The sequence below is a fragment of the Amblyomma maculatum genome, chromosome 11 (assembly GCF_055883805.1).
Source record: "Amblyomma maculatum isolate TAMU_Amacu chromosome 11, ASM5588380v1, whole genome shotgun sequence".
Lineage (NCBI taxonomy): Eukaryota > Metazoa > Arthropoda > Arachnida > Ixodida > Ixodidae > Amblyomma > Amblyomma maculatum.
In genome coordinates, this window is record NC_139354.1 from 23774077 (window position 1) to 23785959 (window position 11883).

At 43.3% G+C, this 11883-nt stretch overlaps 1 protein-coding gene across 1 annotated transcript; it reads left to right on the top strand.

Annotated features, from left to right (window-relative positions):
- The first annotated feature begins 4301 nt into the window (after window positions 1–4301).
- On the top strand, window positions 4302–5353 carry LOC146173148 (uncharacterized). The gene is made up of 2 exons (XM_084584382.1): window positions 4302–4313; window positions 5063–5353. The coding sequence occupies exons 1-2, from the start codon at window positions 4302–4304 to the stop codon at window positions 5351–5353; spliced, it is 303 nt and encodes a 100-aa protein (XP_084440508.1).
- The last annotated feature ends 6530 nt before the right edge of the window (window positions 5354–11883 follow it).

Consider the following 11883-nt stretch of genomic DNA (forward strand, 5'->3'; position numbering starts at 1 on the left):
GGTACGCAGTCCATTAAAGTGCAGTGACGCTGGGCTATTATCGTTAGCCTGCATTTTAATTCCGCAGAGATTTCGGCCCCAAAGTTAGCAAACCAGGTCACGCGAGGACTGTGGTTAGGCGGCAGCTAGTTATGTTGGTTTGTTCACATGACAGCTATATTGTGTGAAAAATGAGTAAAATAGAAAGATGAGCGCTTTCAAGCACACGCCACTTCCATGTGGTCACGTTGATTCACACCGTCAGCACTGTCAGCAGTATCCCAAGGCCGTGCAGCTGACCCGTCTCCGCGCGCGGAAAGGGATCGAAGTGTGCCGTGAGAAGCGCCACTTGTTGGACGGCGGCAAGCTGTTCGATATATCGAACGAGCGCGGAAATTTGAGTTCGATACACGGTTGCGCTACTTTTCGAAGTTTTTACGCATGGTTTTCAATAAGGTATTTTACGGGTTCGAATTACCTGTTGGATAACTTAAAATATCCGGTCTCGATGTATCCGAGTTTGATGTTGCAAAAGGTATCGTGATCTTAAAACGCCAGTTTTTAAATACTAGTGGCGGGCTTTCCTCAAGTGTCGATAAATAAGTTAGAATGGCCTAGTTACGGAAGACACAACTACTTACTAGACCACAGCACAGCACTTGCTCTATCGTCCATGTGTATTCTCTTGTGTTCTTCTTTCTATTGCGTTCCCCCTTCCTACGATTCCTGAAGAGCATTTTGCACATTGGCGCTACTTTTCTCATTGCTAGCGCTGCTAGTACAGTAGAATAGCACTTGAATGAACGTTATTTAAACGAAGTATCCAATTGTACGAACTTCCTTAAATCTCTCAAAGAAACTTTATTGAACGGTATGCGGACGCCTTTAACTTTAACGAAATTCGCTCTATTGCTCATTTCATTTCTACGATCATTTTCAGGTGGCGCCATCCTGTGCCTCCAATTTCATACCGAGTGCTTCAACAAGCACAACCTGCATTTTTTGTAGAGAAACACGCTTAATTACCACATGATGAAAAGCGGCCGTCATTTAGCTTTAAACTGAAATAAGGTCGTAGCCAGAAGAATCCATAGCTGGCTTTGTACGCTTAATTGGCTTCACAGCCGTAGTCAGCCATAGCCAGAGCTTCAGCCCTGCTAGGCCATATAGCTCCAAGAAAGATTTACATATGCATGCTGGTTAACCATGATCTGCTGTAGTAATAATTTACTTAGAGAAACTGAAAGCTTTTTCTGCCCAGAAGATCGTTGTGCTGGACAAGGTTCACGAGAGTGCACACAATGACTGAGTTCAAGACCACTGCAGTCTTAAGTTCAAATGAGTTGAAAATGAAATTTACTGCATTCTTCGCTTGCAATTGAACATAATGACAAATAAATGAGTTGAAATATGGTGTTAACTCCAGATGTTTCTTGTAGCTGGAGTTGAGAAGCTGCCACACACCTATTTAGGTACAGCGAACTATGACTTTAGCCAACTTTTTCCTGTGGTTTCTTAAAGCTCATTCAGGTGAAATTTCAGTGTAGCAATCATAATGAAATATATAGAGGCGGTACGCTTTGTATAAAGCTTCGTCGCGTTATTTATGCCGGCTCCGTAACCAAAAACTATCGACCTGACATCACGGTGTGCAGGCTGACTTTGTGATATTCATGCCACAACTAGCAGCGTCGCAAAGCGCACTGTCACGATACATTTCATAACTTCCTTTGCTGGGCCCATGCTGTGCTTTCGCCTTTAGCGTCGTAAGCATCTGGCTTAGCGACTGACGCTTCGTGACGATGGACAGTCTATACGTGTCCCATTCTTCCCTGTGCCAAGGAGTCGCATCTAAAACAAAAATCGAATACATTTTTTTCCTTATTCTCAGTCTTAGAGCTCGCAAGAACGCACGTCTTCTGTGAACCATGTCGAGTCGCCCTTGGTAAACGTTATGAAAATTTGTAGAGTCCATTAAGCGGCAAGTGCCAGTATTACAAGGATACATAAATGTGCTCTTTTTGTGAGCTGTTATCGGCCAATAAATCTACGTTGCTGAAAGGGTATGTAAGTTTCGCCGCAGGCTTCAGTGATCACCACTGTGTGCCGCGGTCTGCTCGGCAGCAGTTCGCAATGGACGCCATCATACATATTCGCGGTTTAGCCCGATATCTTTGGATACCACATAAGGCCTCCACAACCGGTATTGCCCATGAAGTACCAATTTAAGCAAGCGCCCCTTTGATTTTCACCATAAAAAGATCATCGCAGACTCTGCCCGCGTGACCCAGTGCAGTACTTTGCTGCTAGTAAAGTGAGATGCGGCGCCCACAAGTAGGGCCCACATTTTGAACCATGTTCGCGTCTGATTCTCAGATACCATTTTTACTTGAGAGGTATTTAACTGCGGGTCATAATTTGCATTCAGTAAGGCTGACATCAGTAGCAGCGTAACCTCTACTGCCTGTCTTTTTGGCATTGCAAGAAAAACTGGCCTCTCCCGGCCGCCGCGAAATGCTAGACTGGTAGCCAAGTGCAGCGCAAGTTAAAGGTCCCCAGGTGGTCGAAATTACTCCGTAGCCCTCCACTACGGCTCCCCTTTCTCTCTTTCCACTTTCACTCCCACGATTCTCCCTTCCCTTATGGCGCGGTTCAGGTGTCCACAGAAAACAAGTGAGACAGATGCTGCGCCTTTCTCTTCCTGTGAACCAGTTATTAAGAAATGGGCATGGGCAGCGTGTGACGGCGAAGAGACGATAACAAATGGTCGCTAAGGGTAACAAATTGGATTCCAAGGGAAAGAAAGCCTAGCAGGGGTCAGGGGGGTGGGGCAGAACGTTAAGTGATGAGAGGATGAGATTACGAAGTTTTGCGGTAATTACGAGGCCATAGTTCGCTCATATTTGGATAATAAAAAATATTGGGAGAGGCGCTTAGTGTTGTCATGATAACAATGATGTGCCGCCACAATAGCAATTTTTACTGTGTTTATCAGCAGTAATGACACTGCATCCGTGATATCGTGCAGAATAGCACAGAAACTTATATGCGATGTGTATACACTTTTAGAATATGCGCTGTTAATTTTTCCCGCCTAATTTCGGGCGCTCTCGGTACATATACTTGAGGAACAAAGGTGAACGAAAGAAAAACAGATCATTTCGTAAGCGAGAGCGCGAAAGCTATAAAACATTCTATCGAGTCCAAGGTCACTCATAACGGCCCCGAACTTGCTTCCCTGTTGATCATTAGTGTAAGCTAGGTAGTGCTGTAGTTACAGAACTACACTATGACGGCTTTGATGCTCCCAAAGGGTGCTCTATAAGCCCACACATTAATCTCGCTATTGCTTGCCGCATACAAGGAAGGAAAAAGAGATGTCTGAATAACTTATAGCAATGAACTGTGCTTGATAACGTTGTCGTTCATAGAATAACCTTGTTGTAACCTTTATTCCCTCAGAGGAATATTACATGTTTCATGTAACCGCAGGCTGCATATGTTTACTACTCTTGAACATGCAAAAGAAATTCATTGCTTCGAAGTGAGCTGCCCGATGCCTGTTGCATTTCGTGATAGTGGCATCGGTTGGAATGACGGAAAAACATTTCCTGTCTATTTGCCAGATTCCAGTGCCTTCTGGATTTTCGAAGTATCTTTGATGCTTGCCTAACACCTAAGAGCGGCTACACTCTGCCCTACTGTTACAATTAGTACTGTGGCTAAAAAAACTTGGTTGCTGTAATACCAATTCTGCCAGCCTCATTGAAGTAAATTTATTCTGCTGCTCGATACCTCTGCCTCAGCGATAGCCGACAACATGAACAAGAATCAAAGGTAACTTCTTCTGCTGTTGCAGGCGATTCAGATGATATTGCTAAATAACATTTCGGGGTGACCCTCTAGACACATGGGCTTTCCTTGATTTTTTTTTTTTTTTGAGGCAGGATTATCGGACTTAGCGACTGGCCGGACGCGAAGATTGAAACTCTCTGACTCGCCGATCTCTCGCAGTCCGCCTGACGAATGCTTGCCGGCGCGAACAAGAAACTGCCGCCCTGTTCTCTGGCGTTGCGTTTTACTTTCTTTTCCTTTCTGTTGTGTCCCCCTGTGTACAAAGCAAACAACACCGTTCAGCTTTCGGAAAACGTTTTGACCTTTTCGAGTGCTCATAAATGGTAAGCGCCGCGATTACCAGTGGCCTCTCTGTAACCTGTTATTCGCCGGCTGATCCTGCCGCCAGGGCTAGGCGGTATATAAGGACACTTGCCGGCTTCACCTAACCGTGCAGTTTGCGTTCTTCAGCTCTACAACAGTTCACTATGAAGACCATCGTGAGTATCCGTGTTTGGACTCGGTATCTATGAATATCCGATTCCCATCCATCGAAATCTAGTATTACATATGGAATGTGCGTTTCCCTTGATGAACCCAAGGATTTTGTTTCTAAAAATGCAGCTGTGATGGTCACAAGCAGTAACGTTTAACAAGATGCATAAATGCTCTCGATTGACGCGAACAATTTGCCGGTTACTGAGCAGCGGTGCTCTTATCCCTTTATCAGCCGGCGATATATATGATGACAATGTTTGGGGCTTAGGACGTGCCGTGCCGTTCTGTTAGCGTATTGGTGCGTCTGTAGATACCTTATCCTTTGCAGCGCAAGTATGCAGTAACTCAACCTGTGCATAGATATCACTTGAAGATTTGTCAGTTATTGAATAAGACCTTTTGTTATATGGAGGAAAAAGTTATGTCTAGAGAGGGTTCGAAGAATAATCCAAGCTTAATTGCATGGCCCATAGGAGAAGTAAGCGAGCAAAATGATTTAAAGTATCAAACCATTGTTATGATCTCAATTTTTCATAGAAGGATAAATTCGTGCACACCAAACACTAGCAATGTTTCCGCATTGAGTAAATTATTCAACAGGAGAGCTTGCCATTTCCCTTAGAGGAGCACAATAATTTATGCGCATTGAACGGCAGAGATCGTGACAGAGTTTTGTAGAATCCATAGGATCATGCTGATCTAGTCCTGGTATTTGTAACGAAGTGTACTAAATAATATTTTTACTTCTCAGGTGTGTGCGCTCGTCCTCCTCGCCGCCTTGGTCGCAATCAACGCAGGATACCATGGTGGCTACGGCTACGGTCGCGGTTATGGAGGCTACAGCCACGCCATCACTCATCATTACGATAACCAGAGGGCGCACTACGGCTACGGTGGATACGGTGGCTATGGAGGTTACGGTGGCTACGGTGGCTACGGGCGCGGGTACGGGGGTTACGGTGGCTACGGAGGTTACGGAGGCTATGGCCGTGGCTACGGCGGTTACGGGGGCTACGGCTACGGGCACGGATTCTACGGCTAAAACACATATGCACTTAAATGTGGCCTGCTTGTGAGTGACATCTGGGGAGATGATTGCATCTATTACCTCTTCTACATCGATATTTGCTCTCTCTACATCGCCTGATACAGCAGACTGCAGTAGGCCTCCCGTACAGTGACCTTTTCTCTTCAAAAATACCGGGCCTTTCATGACATCGATCAGCGACCCGAAGAGCACCGTGCTGTTGCTGTGGTACACTCTGCGGACAAGTCTCAGGAATTTTTGTGACTCATTCTATGCAATTTCAATTTCTTTTTGTTGCTGGAACGTCCCTGTTTTTCGTGTGCAGGCTAGGAAACTGTACATAAATATTTCTACCTTTCCTCTATCTGTTCTTTCCCCTCCTTTATGTACGGTAAATGTGAATTTGCAGAATAAACGTTTGGTCTTTGTTGTTGAATTCTTGAGTATGCTTGTTTCTTGAAACGTGGGCCTTCCGCATGTACGGATATATGGGGGACCGAGAAGGAGATTCAAGAACATTTGAGTTTTTTGTTACTGTCAGTCAATCTGCTCTTTTGAGGCGTTTTATATGGCAGTTTTCAAAATTATTGACCGTTTCCACCTGAACAACAAAGAAACCGCGTGAAGCATGTGGAGTGTTAACGAACACATGGGTCGGATGTTTATGGGACCCGAGCGGACGCCCGTATATTTTGCTTATCCATATCCGTACAATCCCTAGGCGCTGCTCAAAAAGAACGCTTCGTTCGGCCGTTAAAGATGTTGAATGCTCGGGAATTTGTACTGTCAGAAGGAAGCTTGGACATAAATAACACATTTTAGGCAATTTTTAGCGCAAAGAAAAAATACACGCAACAACAATATCACCACTATTTGTTGCCATGAACACTCGTAATTTCGCAACAGAGAGATTTTTGTTTACAAAACCCTACACAAATACATTGAATATTGCCTGGCATCTTGGCTTCCTAAAAACTGGTTTTTGCTGGCGTGTGGTATCAGGGGGGGTTTCGGTTTTGTCAGTCGCTGCCAAAGTGAGTCAAGGAATGTACGTCCCCACAGTGTTAGAAGTGTCTACATATCATCTTTTCAGTCGGTGCAAGAAAGAATTAAAAATTTCTTGAATGTCTGTCAGTCGCTCAAGGAGCCACTATAGTGACGTCTTGACGTGTGGGAGAATGTTGTCGAAAGCTTAAAACGTCTTAGGTAAGAAGAAAGCTAACTAGCGAGCCGATCACAACGATCAGAAACGTCTGATGCGCTAATTAAATCAGAGCGCTTGATAAACTTATGAAATGCTATCATCAACAATTAGACCTGTCGAAAGGCTTCGTTGTTTATAACAGATATCAAATGGAAGTGTTCAAGAGTCGAAGGCTCTCTTTCGTCCCACCGTCAAGCCACTCCCTAGGCGGGAAGATCACGGAGGATCAATATGAAAAGCGATTAGGGAAGCATTACTGGTATCAGATTCAGAAAATCCGCCTCTGGTGCTGCTTGAGAAGGGAAATTAGAAAATGTGGCGGCCATAAACACGAGTGGATAGGGGAAAGGGTTTGGAATGAACGAAAACGCAGTCTAAGCGCTCTGCAATTCGAAAATGGTAGTGCTCACTTCTCGTGCCTGCCAAGAAGGTATGTTATCTGAGGGACATACCAGGCAGCGCACATCCGGGCATCTACCGGTAAAGAATGCACTCGCACACGACTGCCCCCCCCCCCCCCCCCACACACACACACATAGCAACAACTGTCACTTTTCAAGTGCCTTCTACCCGCCTAGAAATAGCCGATCACCCACTCACACGCATCCTGGAGCCTCCCCAAAGAACAAACCCATAGTGAACGAAGATCCAAACCCCCACGTGATCCTCGAGAAGTTGAAGCTATGCACATGAGAGGCACGTGTCTGGTTGAGTCTTACGCGACTGCATACACTTCCGCCCACATTGCAATGACCGCCTGTAAAGTTTTTAATGTTCACTCACTGACAACTTTCTTCTGCATAAGCGCACAAGAGTAGGGTGTGATGAATTTTTGAATTGGCTTCATCAAGAGCTAACTTCCTACACTGAAGCATGAAAATGGCGGATTGCAGGAAACCAGGATGAGGGGTATGTCTGAAAGATTTGAAGGCGTGGCGTAGAGTATGCAGTGCGCAAGTGTTTTCATTATATTTCGACACAATAGAATCGACACAAAGCTCAACGCGGACGGCCATACACCACAATTACCATATTTCACAACAATAATCTTGTGCGCCTTCATACTTGACATAGTTTTGTGTGAAAGTAGTTAAGATAATCATGCATCAAGAAGTTACAAAGAGCTCGGAATGGGGTCAATAAGTCGGTCCCCTTCATCTTAATCGTGTTCTCATTTCAGCGTAGAAAATAATTCTAACGGAATATTTTATCCTTCACCTATCATCAACACGCTTGAAAGTTCATGGTTTGTAATTTTGGTTAAAAGGAAAACCATATGTGCAGAAATATTTCCAAGGCCACAAAAAGGGAGATAATTTTGTTTTCATAGACAAAATTTCTATGAATAGTGTTCTCGCGAGGAGGCAGCAGCTGTTTTAAAAGCCCAGCTTGAAAAAATTAACAAGGTACATGTGCGCTTTGACGCCGAACACAACCACCAGTGCAATATGTAATTGGTTAGCATAAGAACGTTAGGTAAAGTGTGTTCACGTCAGCTCCTTTATTGGCTTACCATCATGCCGTTTGGATATTAGTGAGCAAGTTTTTATAGAAATAAAAAGAAATGACCAACTGCATTTCCAATCTCAGGATAATTGCACGACATTTGTTTGATGAATTGGATTTTGAATGCATTGATAACCAGCAACGAATGTACAACATTCTATTTTACCATTAATTTGAAATGGTTTTGCCGTACATATACTTTTCTCAGCATCTGGACAGATGCTGCATTATTTTAGCAACACACGACAACATAGTCGTAGCTCATGCTCCAGGCAAAAGGTCTGGAAATTTTCCCCTGAAGGAGCCAGCAAAAGTACTTACGGATACCGTGGCGACTGAACCAGAAACCGCCTTCGCCGTCGCTACAAACGTGGAGTCGCATGCGAGGAGATGTTTTGAGAAATTTGAAACTGAAAGGCCTTCAAATAATTGAAGTTCCTCAATAAATAAATAAATAAATAAAGAAACATAAATAAATAAATAAACAAATAAATAATAATCAGTTGACCACATATTACTCATTAAATAAATCAATTATTCAGTCGATGAATCAGTCAATCAACCAATCCTCAAACGTAGTACAGCAGGTTTCTAGAATAACTTCGTCCACCTAGCGGACTCTATAATGCACACCTCACTCCGCAGAAGACAGCGATTCTGCACCTCAGCGTTGTGAGATTGCGCCAGCTCCACCGAGAATCAATTCTTTGGCTTCAGAATCGCAAAGCTAAATCCACTGATCAACCGTGAAAGATATAAAATTTATTCTCATAAATGGCAGGCTGCCTGCTCCATCTACACTGACAAGCACTCGGCACTGTCCTTGAAAAGATGGGCGCTGATGAATTCTCAACAATTTGCGTCACGGCCATCCGATAAATCTTGAAATGAAAATTTCCACATTTCCTTTTTTTTTTTTCGCTGCGGGTTCATTTTAATTAGCGTCGCTCTTTATGCGCTTTATAACCGCACCAATTCCGACAACGTTAAATGGAAATGTAGCATCTCAATATAATATTTTTAACGACTAATACATAAATGCTTATTGTGTACACATAGTTTCTTTAGGCTTGCGAAGGCGGAAATTTGAGCTTTGAAAAAAGAGGCGGTCGTTTTATCGCACGTGTGGACTTGCGTAGAAAGTTCATGGGTATCTCGCTACCAGTCGAAAGTATATAAATAGGCACGTTATAACACGACTGAAGACGCGTAGATGGTTTGGTAGAGAAGGCAATAAAAAGAGCGAGGTTCGTTTGACAAATTTGTTTGGTTTTAAAAATATTCGCTGCACTCGTGTTCCTGCATTGGGCTGCCTGTTATGCCGAAGGCCTCGTACACAAGGCCTATGGGGTATCTGTCATGCTTGAAACCAAGGGCGTATGTGCGCTCTTTGTAGCAGCCATCACACTGCCCACACACAAAAACTATTCAGTTTTTTTTTTCAGTTTATTTATTTTCGTCAAAGCGGCAGGGGCTCGAACAAAAGTGAAAAACACTTCACTTGACGAGGTTCAAGCCCCTGTGTACAAGGCATACAGCGGTCGTACAATACAGCATACAGCGGTCGCAAATGTTTACATAAGCAGTGCATAATCTGCAGGACAACCTTTTATAGAAAAAATAAATGTGCAAGGACATTGCATGAACTGAAGCAAACATAATAAAATAAGAAAGCTACATTTGCATGTTAGAAATTGCTCAATCAGTGTAATGAACACAATACATATATACAGTATGGACAAAAAAAAAAAAAGGAAAAAGAAATCGTCATCATTATACAATTCTTAACGAAGGTACCATCTCTCTTATGATGCAAAAAAAAGTCTTCAGCGTTGACATATTAACATTTTCTACATTTATATTGTGAGTGTGGAGATAATTAGGTAACGATGGAAGTGAAAATTCCAACATTTGACGGCTAAAGGTTGTGTGTAAAAAAGGAACTTTCCAAATTTCTGGTGACCGAGATGTAGACCTACCCTCCCTTAAACTTAAATTTGCGTGAATTTGCGAGATCTTGCACCGGAATTAAGAATGTGTGGGCTTGCATGAAGACAGCCTTTTGAAATTTCATGTGAACAAGGCCAGATGTGACGCATCACGAGCCGTCCTAACAGAACTGACGTCATCTGATTCCCACCTTGAGGCTGAGTATTTTCACTCTACAACGAGGAGACCTAAGTATTGTGCATTAAGAAATAAAATACATACGAGATCATGCAACCACATGGTGAAATATATTACAGTGCAGCACGATGTGATGCGCGAGAGATCGTGAAAAAAAAAAAAAAAAGACAGCTCTTGACAATAGTGAGAAGCAAAGAACTTCTCATGTGGATCCAAAAATTAACAACTCCTTCTTGTGCGTTTGTCATTTGATACCGAAATGGACAACATTGCCAAGCAAATGGCATAAAAGGGTTTTCTGGAAAACAAACCGATTACACAGGAGCTACAACTTTCAATGCCTTCCGCGCTTGAAGCTCCGCAAATGCATCAGATTTTGCTGAGCTTTCGTCGGGCTGCCATGATAACAATGTGTGTTAATAATAAGCTAGTCAAGATCAAGAATGAGAAATAGACGAAAGCAAGGCGCGTAATGTGGCCGAAAAAAAATCGAATGTCGTCCCGGGCAAGCTTATCAGAGGTCTGCAGAAGATTAGGAGGGCGGAGGAGATTAGGACGTTGGCGGGAATTAAGTGGTCACAGTCTGCACAGATTGAGTTAACAGAAAGTATTGGAAAAGGCTTTAGCCCAGTATCGGGTGTGTACTGGATAGCGATGATGAACCGCCGAAACAGTAATTTTACTGTGGTTTTCAGCAGTAATGACGCTGCATGCATGATACAGGGCACATTAGCACAGAAATTTATCTGCAGATTATATATACATTTTTTGAATATGCGCTCTCAAGTTTTCCTGCATAATATTGGGCAGGCTCGTAATATATATGCTTGAGACGCAATGGTGCACGAAAGCGAAATAGAACATCTAGTAAGTGTAAACGCGAAAGCTATAGAACATTCTTTCGAGTCCAAGGTCATTCATAACGACCACAAACGTGCTTTCACGTAACCTGGGTAGTTGTGTAGACACAGATGCAATGACGGTATTTGTGCTCAACGAGAGTGCTCTGTAAACCCATGCATTATCTACCGCCATTGCTTGTCGCGTACAAGGGAAGAAACAAATGCTCAAGAAATTTATAGCAATAAGCTTTGCTTCACTACATTACTGTTAACCGAAAACCCTAGTTCCGACGTTTGTACGCCCGGAGGAATGTGTCATACAACAGTATGTATGTTTTATTCATTTTTACGATGATCATATAAAACCAATCATTGCTTAAATTGACCTGCCTGATACCTTCTGTATGCACTAAAGCTATACACTACATTTTGCGTGAGAGTGGCTTAGGGTGGAATACTGTAAATAATATTCTGTCTAGTTGCCTGATTCCAGCACTTTTCGGAATCTCCGAAGCTCCTTTGGCGTCGATCTAACGCCTAAGCACGACTTCCATGATTCTCAGGTGCCTCTACTGTGCCCTGCTGATACAATTAGTACCAAGGCTAATAAGCTTGCTAATTCTAATACCAAATCTGTCAGCCTCATAGCAGAGCATTTATTCTGTTTTTCGAAACTAATCCCTCAGTTATAAATAGTTGGCAATATGAATATAGAATCAAGGGGGGTAGCTAATAACATTTCTTAGGGACGCACTACACACCAATACTTCCCCTAGTTTCTCGAGCCAGGATCATCGGACTGAGTGGCTGGCCTGCTGCGAAGATTGAAACTTCTCGGCTCACCGAGCTCCCCCAATGCAGCTGAC